At 34.5% G+C, this 20,444-nt stretch overlaps 1 protein-coding gene across 1 annotated transcript in view; it reads right to left on the reverse strand.

The window, feature by feature from the left end:
• LRP1B (LDL receptor related protein 1B) overlaps window positions 1-20,444 on the reverse strand; it is a 1,772,547-nt gene that overhangs the window by 43,683 nt on the left and 1,708,420 nt on the right. The window contains exon 85 of the mRNA XM_054562474.1: window positions 6-180. Within this exon, the coding sequence (XP_054418449.1) occupies window positions 6-180 (175 nt within the window). The remainder of the gene's footprint in view (window positions 1-5; window positions 181-20,444) is intronic.

Consider the following 20,444-nt stretch of genomic DNA (forward strand, 5'->3'; position numbering starts at 1 on the left):
CTTACTTGCAAGATATGTCATCACTGTTTTTATTTATAATGCAGTGCCCTCCGTGGCATCTTATACACTTGTCAACCTCACATTTTGGTCCTTCATAGCGTGTTGGGCAGACACAGTCCACACTTCCGTCACTCGCAATGGTACAGGATTCAGAATTCACACAATAGTGGTGACACACATCTAGGAAGAATGCACAACATAACAGTAAAATTATGTTACAAGATATTTATCTTCAGTCACAAGAAATGTTTCCATTTCATTTAATATTTACAGACAATCAAAAGGTAAATTAACTTTTTTAAAGATTTGATTCATTTATTTTTAGAGAGAAGGGAAGAGAGGGAAAAAGAGAAGGAGAGAAATATAAATGTGTGGTTTGCCTATTGTGTGCCCCCTACTGGGGACCTGGACTGCAACCCAGGCATGTGCACTGACTGCGAATCGAACCAGAGACACTTTGGTTCACAGGCCAGCACTCAATCCACTGAGCCATACCAGCCAGGGCCAGTAAGTTTATTTAAAAAATCTTGTTACTAGAATTCTCTAAAAAATCTATTGATTTGATTTCTCTTTCCCCTGAGTTGGGTACCATTTCATCTGGCTAAGGGGAGATGGGTTATATTGATATAATGTTAGCTGACAAACTCTTTAGTTTCTGAATTTTAAAGTTTATATCAACAAGTTTCCTTAGCTTTTCTTCTAATTAACAATATTACTATTACTCAGAAATGAGCAGAAATGCTCAGATTTCTTTGGATGTCATTTATCATTGCCCTCCCTGTACCTCTTTTCACCCAGAGATTAAGGTGGTGTATGGTGAGAAGGGGACTCCTACCTCTGATATGATGGAAAGAAGTCTCCCTCTAAACCTGCGAGAACAGTTCCAAGTACTTTCAAATACCTGGGCAGGTGAGCAGACAAGAGGAATGCCTCTGATGAAAATCCAAGTGAAAGTTGGCTGGGAAAGTCACTGATCCATCATGGGTGGGAAATGATAACGTAAACTTTCTAGACTACCATCCCTTTCCTAGGTGAAAGCTGAATCCCATCAGTCAGAGGGAAAAACTCCCTGCAGTCTAAGCCCTTTGTTGTCAAAGGGGCTTTTTATGAGCGTTACAATTTTCTCAACTACAAAGGAAGACTTCCTCAAATATTTATTTATATATCTCTTCAACATGAGCAGTAAAAACAAAGACTATCTAATATAGTAACCACATTAACCATGTAATTAGTCAGTCAGCTTCAAACTTTTGAAAAGCAGACATGTCTTTATACATGTTTATTTATGAATATATTATGTTTTACCATATTCAAATATTAAAATTCACAATCCAAATAATCTTAAGCAAAATAAGTGATTAAATCAACCACAGACTTTATGCTTAGAAGCGGCAATTTCCTTTTAGCTATCTAACTGTGAAGCAACATTAAATGAGATTAACTGAGATAAAAATCACAACTTATAAACTTTAACCTGCTCTAAGACAATTACAGAGGATGAGGTAAATTGAAGCATGATTTATTATTCTCACATTTGCATATTTATTGAACCCTTTATTAAATCAGACAGAAATTAAATTTATTGACAGATTTGCTTCATATTTATGGAAATTTATTTCATGGAATCTCATTCTGGAAGGAGGGAGAGGGACAAGGAGAGAAACATCAATGTGGGAAAGAAACATCTATCAGTTTCTTCTCACACGCTCACTGATCGGCCTGACCCAGGACCAAACCCACAATTCCCATAGGAATTGAACCTATGACCTTCCAGTTGACCAGACAATGCTCAAACCAACTGAGCCCCATTGGCCAGGGCACAATCTCATGTTTTTTTTGCATTATGCCAAATACCCATATTAAGTATATTAATATAGATTTTGGCTATACTTAAGAAAAATAATACATTCGAAAGTGAAAGACTTGGAGGTCTAAAAGTTAAGTCTGTGTTAGTATTTGTACAAACACACATTCTGTTTTTTTAGTTATGCAGAATGCATTAGCAACAATTATATGATCATCCAGAACCATCTCCTCTTCAGTGCAGAAATCTCTAAAGAATAGTTTCCATTAGTCAAGTTGTTGGATACCTCTTATTTAGAAGAAAGTATTTTATCATTGCCCCTAGTTGCTTTAAATTTCATTTTTTGGTCCTGGTTCAACTATCTGCTGGAACATAAAAGTTGGCTGATGTATCTTTCCAAGATCTTCATATTATGTTCTTATTCAGAAGTTTATATGGTGGTATTTCATCAGAATCATGTAAGGGGCTTATTTGTAAATGTAAATCCCAGTGCCTTTTCCTGTTGTCTACCTCCACCCACCTCCAGATTCTAATTTGTATATCTGAAATGGGGCCCAGGTGACTTCCATGAGGATGATTAGGGAAAAAGATTTTGGGAACTAGGGAGTGTAAGAAATGATGATGTGGAGAATATTACTGATGAGCAGAAGAACTATGTTGTCTAATAGTTGTAGATGATATGAGTTTGATTTAAATAGACTATTTCTTGATGAAATTTGTGAGCCCTAATTAATTGTAATACTACTCTTTTATTTATTTAAAGTTCAAGAAGTAAAACTAATCTATGGTTTTATAAATCAAAAAGGAGATATAACTGAGAAGAAGAAAAGGGATAGGGATGAAGAACATGAGGGAACATCTAGGGTAACAACATTTAGTCTTGAACTGAGTATCAGTTACATTGGTGAGTAAACCTGGTGATAATTTACTGAATTGTCTATTTGTGATTTTAAACTTTTCTGTGCATATTATGCTTCAATAGACAATTTTCAAACCCAATGGCATATGAGTTACAATTAGAATATTTTAGAAATTCTGGTTAATATTCTAACTAGACAAAAGAGTTTTTCTCTTTATAGACATCTATTTTTAAAAGAAGTTCATGGGGCCTGGGGGCTGAGTGCAGCATGGCCAGCAGAAATAGTAGATCCCTGGCCAAAGGGGACACAGAGCTGCCTAGAGAGCCTTGAGGAGAGACTGGAGATGGAGGCATTAGGGAGAGAACTTAAGGAGTAGCTGGGGGGTTCTACATACTGACTCCTTCCCCATTCCACAGTCTCCATCTTGCGCAGGCAGGCCATGCCCCAAAGAAGCAGCAATGGGAAAGGAAACAACACCTCTGCCCTCAGGGAACTCTGCCCAGGACTTGTGTACAGGCCTGGGTGCTGAGTGCAGAGCGGCCAGCAGAGACAGTAGATCCCTGGCTAAAGGGGACACAGAGCTGCCTAGAGATGGGCTTGAGGAGAACCTGGAGACAGAGGCACTGGGGAGAGAACTGACAGAGTAGCTGGGGATTCCCAGAGCTGACTCCTTCCCCATTCTGTGGTCTCCATTTTGCTCAGGCAGGCCATGCCCAAAAGAGGCAGAAACGGGAAAGAAAACAATAGCCCTGTTCTCAGAAAAGTCCGGCCCAGACAGGAGTTGTGTGCAGGCCTCACTGCTGAGGGCAGAGCTGCCTGCAGAGATAGTAGACCCCTGGCTAAAGGGGTAACAGAGACTCTTGCCTAGAGACTCTTGAGGAGAGACTGGAGTTGAAGGCATTGGGGAGAAAAGTAACGGAATAGCCAGGGGAATCCCGGTGCTGACTCTGTCCCCATTCCACAGTCTCCATCTTGCTCAGGAAGACCACAATCCTGAGTGGTACCAAGCCTGTAAGGGCATGATAGCCCCGCCCTCAGGAGGCACTGCCCTGCCCTCTGGTGCCTAAACCTGGCAGCTGAGGGCAGAGTGACTAGATTAACAATTGCAGGAGACAGACACAGACAGCAGATTCCTGGAAGTCTCAAACAGACTCCCTAAGGTCAGACAGGGTCAACACTGACATCATCAGAGGCAGACCCAGAAAGAAAAGAAAAAAAAAAAAAAAGACCTGCCTACTACCATAGAAGTTTAATCCACAAAGTCAGGAAACTGAGAGTGATCAATTTAAGAAGCAGAAGAAAAAAAAAAAAAAAAAGAATTAGACTCTCATAAATAATTGGAAAAAAAAGAAACACTCCCCAAATGAGAGGAAAGGAGGAATCCTCATGGAGAGAACTAAATGAAATAGAAGCAAGTAAATTTATTATCAGATACTGAATTCAAAAACAATGGTTCTAAGGAAGCTCAATGAGCCCAGAGAGCTCAAAGAGAACTATGAGAAACTACAGGGAAACTATCAGGAACTTACTGCAAACTATGTCAACCTGAAAAAGGACATAGAAACTATCAGTAAGACACAAGAGGAAATGAAGAATACAATTTCTGAATTGAAGAATACAGTAAAAGGAATCAAAAGCAGGCTCGATGAAGCAGAGGATTGAATCAGCAAGCTAGAGGACAAGGTAGAAAAAAGCTCCCAGAAAGAGCAAGAAAATGAAAAAAGACTCAAAAAGAATGAAGAGGCATTTAGGGAAATGCAGGACAACCTGAAATGTAATAATATCCGCATAATAGGGATACCAGAAGAAGAGGAGGAGCCAGGGATAGAGAACGTGTTTGAAAAAGTAATGATGGAAAACTTCCCTAATTTGAGGAGAGAAAAAGTCACAAAGTCCAGGAAGCACAGAGGATCCCATTCAAGAAGAACACAATGAGGCCTCCTCCAAGACACATCATCATTAAAATGGCAAGTATCAAAGACAAAGAATCCTAAAGGCAGCAAGGGAGAAACAGGTAGTAATATTCAAGGAAGCCCCAATAAGGCTTGCAGCTGACTCCTCAACAGAAACACTACAAACCAGAAGGGAATGGCAACAAATATTCCAAGTAATGAAAGGCAAAGGCCTACAACAAGACTGCTCTACCCAGCAAGTCTCTCAATTAAAATGGAAGGTGAAATAAGGAGTTTCCCAGACAAAAGAATACTAAAGAATACACCTTCACCAAACCAACACTATGAGCTATGATAAAAAGGACTGGTGTAAGAAGGTAAAGAAAAAGATTGAGAAAGAGAAGAACATGGGTACAAAGGGAAAAAATGTGTAAGTTCCTATCAATAATAACTCTAAATGTAAATGGACTAAATATCCCAATCGAAAGACACAGGATAACTGAATGAATAAGAAAACAGGACCCACATATATGTGCTTATAAGAGATCCATTTCAGAACAAAGGACCTACACAGAATGATAGTAAAAGGAATGGAAAAAAAAATATTCCAAGCAAATGGACAGGAAAAAAAGCAGGGGTAGCTATACTTATATCAGACAAAATAGATTTCAAAGCAAAGGCCATAAAAAGAGACCCAGAGGGACACTTTATAATACTCAAAGGAAGAATCCATCAAGAAGACATAAACATTGTAAACCTATGTGCACCCAACACAGGAGCACCCAAATATATAAGGAAAATCTTGGAGGATTTCAGGAAAGATATAGACAGCAACACACTGATAGTAGGGGATTTTAACACCCCACTATCAAAAATGGATAGATCTTCTAAATAAAACATCAATAAGGATATTGTGGAAATGAACCATGTATTGGATAAAATAGACTTAACTAACATATATAGAACCTTACATCCCAAAGAAGAAAAATACACATGGAATATTTTCCAAGATAGATCACATGATAGGACACAAAGCAAGCCTCTGCAAATTCAGGAAAATAGAAATAATAACAAGCATTTTTTCAAACCACAAGGGCTTGAAACTGGAAACCAACCACAAGGAAAAAACTCAAAAACTTGCAGACTCAAGGAGACTGAATAATACACTATTAAAAAATGAATGGGTCAATAATGAGATAATGGAAGAAATCAAAAAGTTTCTGGAAACAAATGAAAATGAACATACAACAGTCCAAAACCTATGGGACACAGTAAAGGCAGTCCTGAGAAGGAAGTTTATAGAAATACAGGCGTACCTTAAAAAGATAGAAACATTTCAATAAATGACCTAACCCTACAATTTAAAGAAACAACAAATAAATCCCTGAGCAAGTAGAAGGAAAGAAATAATGAAGATCAGAGCAGAACTGAATGACATAGAGATGAAAAGAACAATTCAAAGGATCAACTAATGCAGGAGCTGGTTCTCTGAAAAGATAAATAAAATTTAAAAGTCTTTAAGCAGATTCATCAAGAAAAAAAGGGAGAGGACCAAGATAAATATCAGAAATGAAAGAGGAGAAATAACCACTGATACCACAGAAATACAAAGGACTGTAAGAAATTACTATGAACAATTATATGCCAAGAAATTTAAAAACCTCAAAGAAATGGACAAATTTCTAGAAAAGTATAACCTTCCAACACTGAATGAAGAAGAAGCAGAAAGCTTAAACAGACAGATAACAGCTGGGGAAATTGAAGCAGTCATCAAGAAACTCCCGGCACACAAAAGTCCAGGACCAGACAGTTTCACAGGAGAATTTTACAAAACATTTAAGGAAGAGCTAATCCCTGTCCTTCTCAGACTATTCCAAGAAATCCAAGAGGAAAAAAGGTTCCCAGACTCTTTTTATGAGGCCAGCATCACCCTAATCCCAAAACCAGATAAAGACCCTACAAAGAAAGAAAACTCCAGGCCAATTTTGCTGATGAACATAGACACTAAAATCCTCAAAAAATATTGGCAAACCACATCCAATAATATTTAAAAAGATTATCCACTATGATCCAGTGGGATTCATTCCAGGGGTGCAAGGATAGTTCAATACACGCAAGTCAATAAATGTAATACATCACATAAGCAAAAGGAAAGACAAAAACCACATGCTCATCTTGATAGATGCAGAAAAAGCACTCAATAAGGTACAACTCCCATATATGATAAAAACACTCAGCAAAGTGGGAATAAAGGAGGCACATTTCAACACAATAAGGCCATATATGAAAAAACTAGAGCCAACATCATACTCAATGGGCAAAAACTAAAAGCTTTTCCCCTAAGATTGAGAACAAGACAAGGATGTCCACTTTCACCACTTCTATTCAATATACTATTGGAAGTCCTAGCCTCAGCAGTCAGACAAGAAAAAGAAATAAAAAGCATACAAATAGGAAAGGAGGAAGTAAAACTATCATTGTTTGCAGATGACACTATAGTGCATGTAGGATACCCTATAGACTTCACCAAAAACTACTCAACCTAACAAGTGAATTTGGCAAAACAGCAGGATACAAAGTCAATATTTAGAAATCAAAGGCATTCTTGTACACAACAATGAAATAGAAGAAACAGAAATCAGAAAAAAAATCCCAGTTGCTATAGCAGCAAGAAAAATAAAGTACCTAGGAAGAAATTTAACGAAGAAGGTAAAAGACCTCTATGTAGAAAACTATACAACGCTGAAGAAAGAAATTAAGGAAGACACAAATAAATGGAAACACATACCGTGTTCATGGATTCAAAGAATTAATATCATCAAAATGTCCATACTACCCAAAGCAATTTATATATTCAATGCAATCTCTATTATAATATCAATGATGTATTTCACAGACATAGTACAGACATTTCAAGAATTTATATGGAACTATAAATGACCCTGAATAGGTGCAGCAATTTTGAGAAAGAAAAACAAAGTAGGAGGGATCACAATACTGGACATTAAACAATATTACAAGTCCACTGTAATTAAAAAAATTTGGTACTGGCACAAGGACAGACACATATATCAGTGGAACAGAATAGAAAGCCCAGAAATAAACCCATGTCCCTGTGGTCAATTAATTTTTGACAAAGGGCGCAGAAGCATAAATTGGAGTAAAAATAGCCTCTTCAACAAATGGTGTTGAGAGAGCTGGACAGCTACATGCAAAAAATTGAAATTTGACCATCAACCAACATCATTCACAAAAGTACACTCAAGTTGGATAAAAGACTGAAGTATAAGTCGCAACACCATAAAAGTCCTAGAGGAGAACATAGGCAGGAAACTCTCAGATATCCCATGCAGCAAATATTTTCACCAGTATGTCCCCTAAAGCAAGGGACATAAAGGAAAGAATAAACAAGTGGGACCTCGTCAAAATAAGAAGCTTCTGCACAGCTGAAGAAAACATCAGCGAAATGAAAAGGGAGCCAACCATATGGGAAAATATATTTGCAAATGATACATCAGATAGAAGTTTGATCTCCAAAATATATAAAGAACTCACATGACTTCACTCCAAGAAGACAAACAATCCAATTAAAAAATGGGCAAAGGACCTGGGCAGACACTTCTCCAAGGAAGAGATACAGAGGGCCCAGAGACATATGAAAGGATGCTCAGTATCACTAGCCATCAGAGAAATGTAATTAAAACCACAATGAGATACCACTTTACACCAGTCTGAATGGCCATCATAAACAGATCAAAAAACAACAGATGCTAACAAGGCTGTGGAGAAAAGGGAACCCTAGTCCACTGTTGGTGGGGATGCAGACTGGTGTAGCCACTGCGGAGAACAGTTTGGAATTTCCTCAATAAACTAAAAATGGAACTGCCTTTTGACCCAGCAATTTCACTGCTGGGATTCTACCCAAAGAATCTCAAAACGCCAATTCAAAAGAACCTATGCATCCCAATGTTCATAGCAGTACAATTTACAATAGCCAAGTGTTGGAAGCAACCTAAGTGTCCATCAGTAAATGAGTGGATCAAAAACTACGGTATATTTACACAATGGAATACTACGCAGCAGAAAGAAAAAAGAACTACTACCCTTTGCCACAGCATGGAACTGGAGAGCATTATGCTAAGTGAAATAAACCAGGGGGCAAAAGACAAATACCATATGATCTCACCTATAAGTGGAACCTAACCAACAAAACAAACAAGCAAGGAAAATATAACCAATAACACTGAAAGAAAAAAGAAACCAACAGAGTCAAGAAGAAAGGAGGGAGGAGTGCGGGGAAAGGGAAGGGAAATGTCAAGTCAAGGAACATGTATAAAGGACCCATGGACAAAGCCAACGTGGGGAAGGATTGAGGGAGGGTGGTGGGGGAGGGGAGCAGGGGAAAGTGGTGGCAAGAAAGTGGAGACAAATGTATTTGAACAAAAAATAAAAATTAAAAGAAAAAAAAGTTGTTCATGGTTCACTATTTACATTTTAAAGGAAATGCTCCACCCTTTAATTCTTTCAATATTTTTTCATAGCATGCCAGATGCACATTATTCAATATAGTTGATTGGCCTAAGGGTATGAGAAATGGAATCCAATGAATGTTAAAGAAATGTTTGCTTGAGATAAAATAGTGAAATAAGTAGATATTAGAATGCATATTTTAATAAATAATTCCCAATTGCATGCTGCTAGACTATGTAATTTTCTCCTTAAAAAAATAAAAAAGACAAATATCATTTGAGGCTCAGAACACTTTCTCTAGAGATATGCACATGGAAGACATTTCATTTTATTCAGTTTACATGCTTAGTACTCTGTGTACATTTGTAGTTTAGGGGCAGAGACTTGCTCACTGTACTCTAGTCCTGCCATAATTGTTTCCCAATGCCTTTCTGTGAATATTTTCTATCTCTTACTGATATGTTTGAGATGTAGAGTTTATAGAAGTTTGACTAGATTGTTTTCCGCACCATTGATAGAATTCAAAACCCTAACACTTTGAATGTAGTATATTCTACATTTTTTCCTCCTCTCCCTGTCTCCCTCCTTCCTTTTCCTTTATTTCCTTTTCATTTTTCTCTTTTCCCTCCCTCCCTTCCTTCCTTCCTTCCTTCCTTCCTTCCTTCCTTCCTTCCTTCCTTCCTTTCTTCCTTTCTTCCTGAAAGGCTTCCTCTATTTATTCAAATTCAACCCCAAGAATCCTGAAGACAGGAAAAAAGTAGATCTCAATAGGGGACTTTAGCTTCTGATATTAAACTACTACATAAGCATCAGATACTTGTAAATTAGAAAGCAAAATACTACTTTCAAGTGTTTTCAATTTTTTTGAGTTTAATCATGGCATATACTAGGTGCAAATCCAGGAAAGGGTTTGAAACATCCAATATGATATTTTTAAACTAAGTGATTGAACCAAAGTCCATGTTCTCTGCAATTGTCTCAATATCATTATAGCAATACATAGTAAGTTGAAGGAATACAACCTAAATTTTCTCTCATTCTTTTCTCAGCTATAATGCACTTTGAATTACAAGCATCTATGTAAAACATCTATGAGATATTTTCATTGGTGTCACATCTCTATATCCCTTAAATACTTACTACATACTCATATTTAAATTCTAAGTTTCTCTCCACCTATTAATCCAATAAAAGGAATACTTCCATTAACACTTCTCAATTCAGCAGGAATTAAGCAAAATGTGAAGAGAAATAGTATATGAGAAGGTTCCTTTGCTATGCAATTATTTGCCTTCTGGGTAAGAATTCTGCCCTGACCCAACAAACTCTAAAATAAATGGAGAGCAGATGACAGCTAGTTGCAGGATGGTTTGGGGGTGGAGGGGCTGAGCAAAAAGGAAAAAGGACTCATGTAAATGGACAATAGTATGGGGGATTGGAGTATAGGGGGACTAAATGATAATAAAAAATATAATAAAGGTCAAATTTTAAAAAATAAATAAAATGAATAGAGAAATTTAGCAACCACTGGGAGAACACTTATCTAAGAGCACTGAAAAAAGAAATTACCAATTTAATCATCAGTAATGTTTTTAAATCATTTGGAAAATAATCTGTCTGTAACAGAGACAAAATAAATTGATATATTTATTCACTCATTTATCACTATGGCTGTCAATTTTTTGTACAAACTTCCCTTTGCAGAAGTTTTATAGTCTTATCTTTTTTATTATATTTCATCTTTGACCAAATGAAATGTTACTGATTATGAAGCAGTAGACTAATCTGTATAAAAACCTAATTCCTTCTCAAGAAAACAGAGCAATATTGGTGATCGATTAACTCTGAGGTTTGCAGCAAAGGGATTACCTTCTCCTTCCTGACACACTGACATACACACCCGTGCACATACACAGCCACCCTTCCAATTTTAAATTTGACTTAATAATTATTAGAACTGAAAGAAAGGTAAAAAAAAAAAAAGCAGTAGACTAAATGAAGACAAAAGATAAGACTAAACTGGTAAACTAAAGAAAATGTAGGTGGTAGGAGACTTTTTGTTGGAAGGATTGGAACAGGGAAAAAACTGAAGATAGAATAAAGGAATGGAAGATTAAACATAAAAGTCTAGCCAAGTTGGTCAGTAAGCATTCAGCAGGAACATTATAAATATATGGGAAAAAACTGGTGAAACAACATGGTTGACTCTCATTTTGAACATGAAGAATTTAACCATGAGAATAACATGGAAGTGGTAGATCCATAATTATTTGCTGGGGACATGCATGTTCTTAATTGTATACTGGGAGCTGTGAAGAGTCCAGAAATACAAGATAGGACATCAGCTCTCAGAGAGCAGATGACCCAATTTAAAGGTTAAGAAAAGAAGAAAAACATAAACCAAAATTGATCTTAACAATGTCCACTCTGGCATAGAGCCTACATATAGAACTACCCATAAAATTTCCCTTCCTGCGGAACATTTTACCTCATAAATTTTGAGGATTTTACTGCCCTGAATAGCATAACAATTGAGATGCTCTTCATTTGTCAAGAAGAAGCAACAATGAAATGTAATTAATCTGTGCTAAGAATTATATAATAGCACTTCCTATTTACACTATAAAAACTATACAATATTCATTATATAATAGCACTTTCTACTTACAGTATAAAAATTGTTATAACCTCTATAGGAAAATTACACTAACAACTGCATACATAGTAGCACCGAATAGCCATGTAATCTGAAGAACAATAATAGATATATAATTACAGAGAATTCATATGGTAATTAGATAGATAGTAACTGAAAAATAAGTCAATGGCTATTTTCTACAACAGAAGTTAAGCACTTTCCAAGTAAGATCATCATTGTATTCTGTCTCTTTTTCATTTTCTCTTTTTTATTATTCTTTTTTAAGCAAACAGAAATGCCAGGGCAGTTAGTATTTTTCTTTAACCTTTTTACATATCTTAACAGACTGCATAAAAATATATGCATGTATGAATTATACATAGAGGCTTGTGAACATTCATAAGGAGTCAGATGTTTGTAAAATCTCTAGCTGCATATAACATCTTTCCCAAATATTTCTTCCTATTGAAAAGTAATTGCTCAGTCTATTTAGCTATTAACTTATATTTGCATCTGGCCCATTCACATTGTAATAGTTAATGAAGGGTGAAATTTATTTAAAGAGAAGAAAACCAAATTAAAATAATACCACCTAAATAAGAGCTGAAGATACTCAATAAGAATAATGGGGAACCTGGAGGTTTTTTAATTGGTAGTACAGAATGGTTATACAGGAGAGAAAATTATTCAATTTATATATCCATTATTTTACCTGACTGAATTTTGACCTGGCTTTAAAAAACAAGATCTGTGCTTGGCTTTAAGATTAATAATTTAAACAAGCACTTCATAATTTAGGACTGCACACACAAAAATAACAAAAAATTAAAAAATAGGGCTGCATTGCTTTCACAGAGCAGGCTAGGTAAACACCACGGGGCTTATCTTATCTCCAGGCGTTCTGGAACCGACCTCCAGTTTCAGTGCGATTCACACTCCACCCTTCGCTGTTACTTAATTGTGTGCCAGGAGCCATGTTTTCTGTGAATTCTGCTAATATTATTTCTGCAGGGAGGTTTGTGGTTGCTGTTATGTACATGTGAAATGTAGAAGAATTTCCAGGACGGCCAACAATAGTATTTTATAAACTTTTAATGAATAGTTATATCAGGGTGACATAATAAGGAAAAGAAAAAAAAAACCTGTGAGGTTAAATTCAGTCCTTTTTTTCTGGCTAATGAGGTGATCTCATATGAATGACTTATTTCTCCAAGATACCCCTTGGGCATTTCTGAACTAAATGTACCTAAGAATATGACATGATCCCTTCTTCACTCACTCATCCTCTAAAAGGCCCTTTATCATCTCAGTGAAGTAAAGCCTGATTTGAGCATAATAATGGAAATAATAATTATGACAATGGTAAACAGTAGTTTTTAGCGTCATCTATACTCTAGGCAAATGTGTTTGTTACAGTCTCATGCATTATGTGGTATTGCAATATTATCCTCATTTTACAGGTGACTAAACTGAGACACAGAGAGATTAAGCAACTTGCCAAAGACCATGGGAAACAAATGAGAGATCTGAAATTCAAACCCAAGTAAGCTTAGCTGTAGAAAATAAACTCTTAGATTTTTTTTTTTTTTTTGGTAATTCATATAATTTGCTCAGGAAAAAAATTAGAGTGATTTTTAATCTCTTTGGTGTTCTCTTTTCTTTATGCATGTCTAAAATTGAACATGTCCCCAACTACACAGATACCTGAGGGTCTAAGTCCCAGTCAGAATGTTGAAGGGCCCTACAGCAGCAGCAGGAGCAGCAGGCCCAGGGCGCCCCCTTGATGCTGCCACCACCTGCAGTATCAGAGCACAGCAAACCAAGCCAGACTCTACACCTCATCTCAATTCCATGTGTCATTTTCAGCCTCCCATTCCAAACAAAGTTGAGTGTTTGCCTTTTGGCCACTGATAACTGGTTGCAGCACTGGATTCTTTTTCCTGAAGGGAACACTTACTCATCCATGTGATCGACTCATTATTAGGCAGAATCAATTCTGGGCCCGTCCAGACAAATGAGACGAAGTTAACAGGCAAGATATCACAAGGTAAAACATGGCTAAAGTGTAACCATTTACTGTGATCTATTTGGAAAGTTTTCTGGGAAACTTCCTAGATTCTTAAAGGTGTTAATAAGAGTGATTGTGTCCATTCCCTCTCTTGTGTCAATTTTTAATCTAGTACAGTTTAGGAGGTAAAAGAGATATGCCACCTTGTATAAATTTGCTTAAAGTTTTATGATTATTGTCCTTGAAGGAACATATAAGGAAACAAAAATCATTTAAGAAATATTAAGAGTTTTTTTACATTACTTAAATGTTTTACACAGAGTAAGGTATTTTAATAATTAAACTTATTGCATAGTCCTAAATATATCTTCCGATTTCAGATCTGAGTTTAGTAAAGAAGACAAATATTTAATCCAGGTGCTAATTAAATATTCACTAGGGAAAGAAATGTCTGCAAAACTCTGATTATGGTTGATAAATTTTCATCAAGAAAGCGTCTCTAAAAAATTAGCACTTTCTAATTTTTTACTAGAAAAGAAATACGTATCAAATATTTTGATAAAGAAAATGGAAAAATTTAAAGAAATAAAATGATTCTGAGCAAACAGTGCTATCTCTGAGTATCCAGGTATAAGAAAAATGTAAAATTAAGAAAGCTAAATTATTAAAACTTTGATTTGAGTTAGACATATGAAATGAGATATAAAAAGTACCATTACTTAAATTTTTAACACACTGTTATTTTAAAATGTATATTAAAATGATTTCTACTTTCAAGCCATTGTGATCTGAGAATATGTTTGATATTTCAATTTTCTTATATTAAAATTAAAAATGGAATTGCCCTTTGACCCAGCAATTCCACTGCTGGGAATATACCCTAAGAATCTTGAAACACCAACTCAAACTGCTTTATGCACCCCTATGTTCATAGCAGCGCTATTTATAAAAGCCAAGATTTGAAGGCAACCTAAATGCTTAGCAGTAAATGAGTGGAACAAAGAACTGTGGTATGTTTACACAATGGAATAGTATATAGAACAAAAAAGCAAAGACTTCCTACCTTTTGTGACAACATAGATAGAACTGGAAACTATCGTGCTAAGTGAAGTAAGCCACTTAGTGAAAGACAAATACCATATGATTTCACTTATAAGTGGAATATAATGGAAAAAAAAATAAACTAGTGAGCAGAATAGAACCAGATACATAGAATCATGGAATAGATTGACAGCTATAAAAGAGGACGTGGGAAGTGGGGACTAATTGAAATAAGGTGAAGTGATTAGTCAAAGAACTTATCCAGAAGGACCCTTGGACATGGACAACAATATGGAGATTGATTATGGAAATGGGGGGACAGGCCATGGGAGGGCGAGGGGATAAACAAGGACTACTCTAATAGCACAAACAGTGAAAAAAGATGAAATGATAGGAGACTGAAAGAATGATGACATCAATAATTGTAGTTAAAGGTTACCTCATAAAACAATCACAGCAATGTTTTATCAAAGATCACAGAAACATGTATGACTTTTGCTTATAAACAATGTTTGGAGTTGAGCCTCTATTTTTAAAGCAATCAGCTATAAAAGGCTTTAGCAAGTAATGATTTATAATGTGGTACTCATTTGAGATTTGTAAGCAACCTCACTTGCAGATGGCCACTACATATGGTTTATTAGATGAAGCTAACGGAAAAGCAAATGAGTGAATAAGCTTATGATGGTTAAAAATAGACTGAGAACAAAATATGCACTTTTAGGTGGAACATCTCTGACCGTAAACAACTCATTTACCACATTTAGGCCCTGATTTTTCTACCAAGACATTGAAAAAATGTGAAAATTCAATTAATTATAGCCTAATAAAATGTATGGACATCAATTATATTAATAATCACTATTATGTTAATATTGCTTGTGTCCTCGGAATGCCTACATTTATATAGAACACTAAAGACTAACCAGTTTAAACAAAAATCAAGATGAATAAAATATTTTAGGTAACCAATAAATGAAACAAGTTAAAAAAAAAATCAGAGCGCAAAGTAATAACTCTTTTAGGAAACTGGAGTTTTATAAAGACATGGGAAGTGAAGACTGGATAGGAGGTAATCATGGAAAAGATCATCTCAGACCAGACTATCATAAAGAAAGTTACTGTCATGCTTTAGCCTAACTAGAGGGCAGGGAACATCCCACTTCATCATACTTGGAGAACATAAGGCCATCCTAGACAAATCCATGCAGTTCCTACGCAGATCATTCATTCATTCTCTCTTCCCTTCTATTCATCTTTACTTTCTTCCTTTTCTCAAGTTACTCCAAATCTAAATGTCAAAGTAATGATTACTGACATACTTAGATGTACCTTGCTTCTTGTTTTTCTTAAATATGTTACCTTGCAAAATACATAATATATATGTATCTCTCTATATCCATATTTGCACTGATCTATTCATATATACAGAGAGGTGTCTATACTGGTGTAACAGCAAGAAGAAAAATAGATTATATAAAAGTAATTACTAATTAATTGGAGTTGAATAGAACAGTGGGAAATTCACTTTGAAAAGGTCACCTGACAGAATAATATGTAGCAAACTGATCAAATGTACAAGTTGCCTTTCACTCAGATGTATATGGATGACAGATTATTGATATATAATAATATTTTTATTATTATATGCTTTCCCTTTACTGAGACTTTTTTCAATAATCCAAGAGTTACAGAGAGTCACTTTAATTTTATTATTTGTTAGCAGCATTTAACCTTTACCATGACTATGAGCATGCATTAAATTACTATAATTAATAACTAAAATATTTTAATCCAATATATTTAACTTAGAATAATCATTTTCTTTGAAAGACCCTTATAATTTATTTTAAAGTTATGAGGTTAAGTCATTATCCTTTTATACACATTGGGTACAAAAAGATTCTGTAGCAAAGACTTTTGATTTGGTAACTGGTATATTTTTGTTTCTTTAACCCCTGACCCTTCTTTCCATTCAGACAGTAGTTAGGTTCTTAACTTACCCTGCTTTACTTTGCATCATCTCATTTCTTACCACCTGACATCTAACATGTTTGTGTGTATTAGTATTTATAAATACTAAAAGGTACCATGAAGGCAGTATTGTTTTATTCATGGCTAAATTCCAAGCCACAGTGGCTGGCACATATTTGATGATCTATTAATGTTTGGTGAATTAATGACTAAGCATTGTCTCTTGTAAAACAGACATTTCAGAAGGAAGAGAGCAAGAATCACATTGTCGAATATTTAGTTTTGAATTCTCAAAGGTAGTTATAAATTTATATAAATATGAGATCAATCTAGGCTAGTTCTACCCACTCCTAAAACAACCATTAATTTGCCAGGATGTGTATGTATATGGCCATGGGGAGAGGAAGGCAGTAGATGGAAGATGAAAATCAGATGGGAAGCAATGATGGATGCCATCAAGCCCTGATAGGAGAGACTTTGTACATCTGGTGCCTGCATGAAACGGGCACTTGGCTACTGGACCAGTGAACCAACTACCAGACCCTCCAGGCTGTGAATAAAATGTGAATACCTAAATTCCCTGAAATGGGACATTACATTGATTTAAATTAAACTTTTCAAACTTCCAATAGGTTTAAGTTTGTAGTCATAGCCTAACCTGTGTGTGGAATTAAACTTTTTTAAGAAACTATTTTCTCCTGTTGCTTGATCTAACTACTTTTATGTGACTCAGTATAGAATTCTATTCTAAATTCATGGGTCATTTCAGCAATTATTTTCAAAAGACTCTCTAGACTGTAACCATGAGTGCTATAAAATTAATAAATTTATTTTTGTTATCCAAAGTCAATATTACCTAAAATATATATTATAGTACTTATTATAAGTCATAGCGACTCAAAATATCTATTAAATTAAAAATATGAGAAATATTTGCATTTGATTTTTAAAATTTACAAAGGACCTTTCTTATAGATTATCTCACTTGAAATTCCCAACTCCAAAAAGCATGTAGTTATAATTGTTATCATTATTATTTTTTTACAAATTATGCAGAGTTTCACCTGCGATGATGAAAATAATTTGGAGAGCTAAAGTTGTAGAATACTATTTCTTTCATACATATTTCTACTTTCTATAATTCTCAATGACTTTGAAAGAATATTTAATTCCATATCATCACTTCTAAAGCCCCCAATTTTTTTTTTCCTCAAATCTGGAATCCAGCTTGACCAGTTCCAGAAGAGTAAGATTGCAATGTATGTACAATGAAGTTTGAGAAATCCACTGAAATTATATATAAAATATTTTATGTATTTCTTTTACTTAGATAAGAGGTGCTTAAAAAGACCAGAAACCTTCTTTACCTTCCAGTTGAAGGAGTATTAAAATCTGGAGTTGAAACACTCTAGCTTAATTTCAATAATTTATGGTCTGGATCCTTCCAAGGATGTGACCTGAATGCTTGGCTTCAGATGATAATTGAGTAGTCAGTTAAATAATGTGCCATTCATTACATGGTCATATCCACATCAATTTGTTTCTGCCATTATATTGATTATTTATACCAACTGATTTTCAAGGAAAGCTGGCTCTCAGATCATTACAATATAATTTCTTTTTTCAGTTTTAAAACTAATAAAGTGCAAATTATTTCATCAAATTGAAAATTATATCATACTACTACCATGGATCATCAAGTAGTAATGGAGATCTAAAAATTTAAATTTAGCTTCTTGACCTTTAGATTATTTGCCTAGCTGTATTATGAAACGTGACTTTTTTCATCCTTTTTTTAAATTTATTTTATTTTATTTTTTTAAATTAAATGTATTGGGGTCACATTGGTTAGTAAGATTATATAGATTTCAAATGTACATTTCTATGATACATGATCTGTATGTTGCATTGTGTGCCCACCACCTAAAATCAAATAATCTTCTGACAACATATATTTGGCCCCCTTTGCCTTTCAATACCTCCAACCCTCTTTCCTTTAATAACCACCATACTGTCATTTATGTCCAAGAGTTTCAGTTTTATATCCTACATATGAGTGAAATCATATGATTCTTAGCTTTTTATGATGTAACTTTCTACTTCTCAGTGAGATATACTTAAGGAATATTTGATTCTTTGATGGCAACCCCCAATGAATAGATGTTTCTACTAATTGTTCATTTTCGTATAAATATACATCTATATTATGGCAAATTATTGGCTATCTCCTTTTTATTTACTATCTCCTCTTTTTAGTGTAAATTCTTTATTGGAAAATAATGGATTTTAAAATTTATTTATTTATTTAAATTCATTTATTTACTTACATTCATGAGAATGAAAATGAACAAATAAATACAATTGTGAATGCAGTATTCGATTTAAGCAAGGACCTGCTCTTCTTTTTCTGATGGGTTATATAACCATAGAGAAAATTATAAATACAATTTATATTTAACCATAAGGTAAATAAAAATTCCCTTCTATCTTTGATCTTTTGCTTGGGTCTCAGAAACTATGAGTTTAAGATCTTAAGAATTTGTTTTCACCCCTACAGCTGATGATGACATAATGACTCTCTTGCAATTTTTATCAGTAATCAAGATAAATACAAAATATTTTCTGGCTAAATATAAACTATCAAGAGAGGTTTTTTTTTAATAAAACAGAATAATAACACCAGTTTATACTGATGAAATGTTTAATAGTTAAACATGAATTTTATCATAATAAATATAAGACAGGAATCTTATTTTCTTCCATCAAAGAATTTAAAGATTCCTGACTCATGGCATTTTCTCAGAACATGCCAATTGATATTCTGAATCTGAATAGGCAACTGTGTTTTAAAATCATGCTTAAATTTACATTTATTTCTTTTTAAAAATGTTAGATGTATTTAAGTAGAAACAATTTGCTTGGTTTGAGGTAAGACTCAAGTAAATATTCTCATTCAGTCTGTGTGTCTGTCTGTACATAATTTATGTACTATATTGTTTTTAAATATCCAATTTTATTTGTATATAATTATTTATGAATCCATACAATTTACCTAACACCAAGCACAATGGAATTGCAATCATAGATGACTTCTGTCTATGCAATTCCTTGTTTCTTATTTATTTATTTGTCTTTGATAAGGTCTTCCAACTGGGCTTGTTCAGTGTATTTAAATACAAATCTCTCTTTAGACATGTCTTGTATGATGGGTTATTTTCTGCCTTCAATTAAACAGTTTTAAGGTTGCCTATTATTGTCTTTAACATTATTTTGTATAGTTGCTCTTTCTCAAGTTAAAAAAAGAAGCCTCAATACTTGTTGGTAGTGCTAATGTGGCATAAAAATAAATTAAACCATCTAACTTGGTCACAATGTATGGTGACACACTCTTTTAAGAGTATGTGAGATGGATTTGTCTCAAAATCAAGTACAGTTTGAATTTTTAAAAAAGTTTCTTCTATGCTTCCAACAACAGTGATAAAATATTCTTAAAGTTTTTTCAGTAATACTTAAATTATTAAACATATTTACTAAAATTCTAAGTATGTTATATGATATAGAGGTAAAAGTTCATCCATTGTTAACTTTATAAACATGTCATTGGAATTTGAAACTTAATCATGTGAAAAATAATGGTATACTTCTAAATAGTATGGAATAAAGTCCATTTCTGATTTTCATCAGGTCTCTTGTCACTATATAACTCTAAGTTGTAGCTTTGCCTGACTTTTAATTGGAGAAGATATACCATTTGTTT

The sequence above is a fragment of the Pteronotus mesoamericanus genome, unplaced genomic scaffold, assembly GCF_021234165.1.
Source record: "Pteronotus mesoamericanus isolate MK-2021 breed Mesoamerican mustached bat unplaced genomic scaffold, CSHL_Meso_final scaffold_651, whole genome shotgun sequence".
NCBI lineage: Eukaryota > Metazoa > Chordata > Mammalia > Chiroptera > Mormoopidae > Pteronotus > Pteronotus mesoamericanus.